We start from the raw sequence: 1,644 nt of genomic DNA on the forward strand, positions 1-1,644 counted from the left end.
ATGAATTTGTCAGCCTTCAAAGGAGCTGATTCAAGCCAGTTTTGCTATCCAGCAGCGAATGACTCTTGTGTGAAGGGGACCTACAGTAAAGGAGCTCAGATCATCTTGTATATTTTATTGGTTGTAAGCATGGTGGTCACCATACTTGGTAACTTGGCAGTCATTGTGTCCATAGCGCATTTCAGACAGTTGCACACACCAACCAACATGCTTGTGATGTCTCTGGCACTTGCGGATATGCTGCTGGGAGCGTTTGTCATGCCGTTTAGCATTGTAAGGTCTGTTGAAGGATGCTGGTACTATGGTGATGCTTTCTGTTTGTTGCACTCCAGTTTTGACATGTTCCTTACATCTGTGTCCATATTCCACCTGATTTGTATAGCTATAGATCGATACCAAGCTGTTTGTAATCCGCTACATTACCCAACCAGGATAACTATACCCGTGGCATGGCTCATGATTGCTTTGAGTTGGGGTGTTGCTGCAATCTATTCTTATGGACTTTTGTATTCTAAAGCAAATATAGCTGGACTAGACGAGTTTATTGAATCAATATATTGCTTCGGGAGTTGTAATTTGTTATTTAATGCATTGTGGGGAGCACTAGACACGCTGATAGATTTTCTCCTACCATGCTCTGTCATGGCTGGATTATATGCAAAAATATTTTTAGTCGCAAAAAAACACGCTAAGAAGATTGGTGAAGCAGGCCTCAACCACAGAAATTGCAACAAGGAAAACAGAAATCAAATTTCTCAGAGTTCTGAGCGCAAGGCTGCAAAAACATTAGGCATTGTTGTGGGTGCATTTATCTTCTGCTGGATGCCTTTCTTTATTAACTGTCTGGTTGATCCTTATACGGATTTTGCAACCCCAAACATTTTCTTTGAAGTGTTTGTGTGGCTGGGCTACTTTAATTCTACAATAAACCCTATCATATATGCACTTTTTTATCCATGGTTCAGAAAATCGATTTATCTAATTGTTTCATTAAAGATATTTCAGACACATTCCTGTGATATAAATGTCTTTACCCCTTAACTTTTCACCAGTTTTTACTTCCCTCCCTCTGTATGTCACAAATGGCCTTCATACAGTTCAAACAAATCTGTCATGCATGTGAAAGTAAGACTATGCAGAATAACATTTTTCATAATATGGCACTTTTTCCACATAGTATGAAAGAGCATTTTTTTTCAGTATTTAAAAACACATACATTTACAAATCGCGAACAGGAAAAATTGAGAGATATAATGTGAAGAAAAAAGAAAGAAAAGGAAAGAGACTGTTAAAAATTAATGCAGAACTGTGAAGGGGGAAATAGCACCCAGCATGAAGAATCAGGAAATTAACGTTTCTATTTTCTGTCTCTGTTTAACCATCTGTGGTTCAGTCAAAAATGTTCTGTATATTCTACAGCATAATGACATTCTAGGTGCTCTCATATAAAACAACTAAAATTAGTTTTGTGGTTTATGTATTTGACTTTTTATTCGCCAAACAACTGTAATCTTTTGAATATAAAACATTTGCACAACCATTGATACACTATCGTATTTTGTATGTTGTACATGTATTATGGCAGGTGTTAGAAATGCAATGATAGTTTCACTTCCCCTTGCCTTACTCTGTAGCTCTCTCTA

General features: G+C 37.3%; 1 protein-coding gene across 1 annotated transcript; it reads left to right on the forward strand.

Annotated features, from left to right (window-relative positions):
- Nucleotides 1–1,041, forward strand: LOC115819355 (trace amine-associated receptor 13c-like). Its single transcript, XM_030782917.1, has one exon. It carries the CDS (start codon nucleotides 1–3, stop codon nucleotides 1,039–1,041), a length of 1,041 nt encoding a protein of 346 aa, XP_030638777.1.
- Nucleotides 1,042–1,644: the final 603 nt, after the last annotated feature.

This window comes from Chanos chanos, chromosome 8, assembly GCF_902362185.1.
Source record: "Chanos chanos chromosome 8, fChaCha1.1, whole genome shotgun sequence".
Taxonomy (NCBI): Eukaryota; Metazoa; Chordata; class Actinopteri; order Gonorynchiformes; family Chanidae; genus Chanos; species Chanos chanos.

Bases quoted from the DNA above. Each gene is read 5' to 3' on its own strand.
- LOC115819355 (XM_030782917.1), top strand. From the start codon at position 1: ATGAATTTGTCAGCCTTCAAAGGAGCTGATTCAAGCCAGTTTTGCTAT.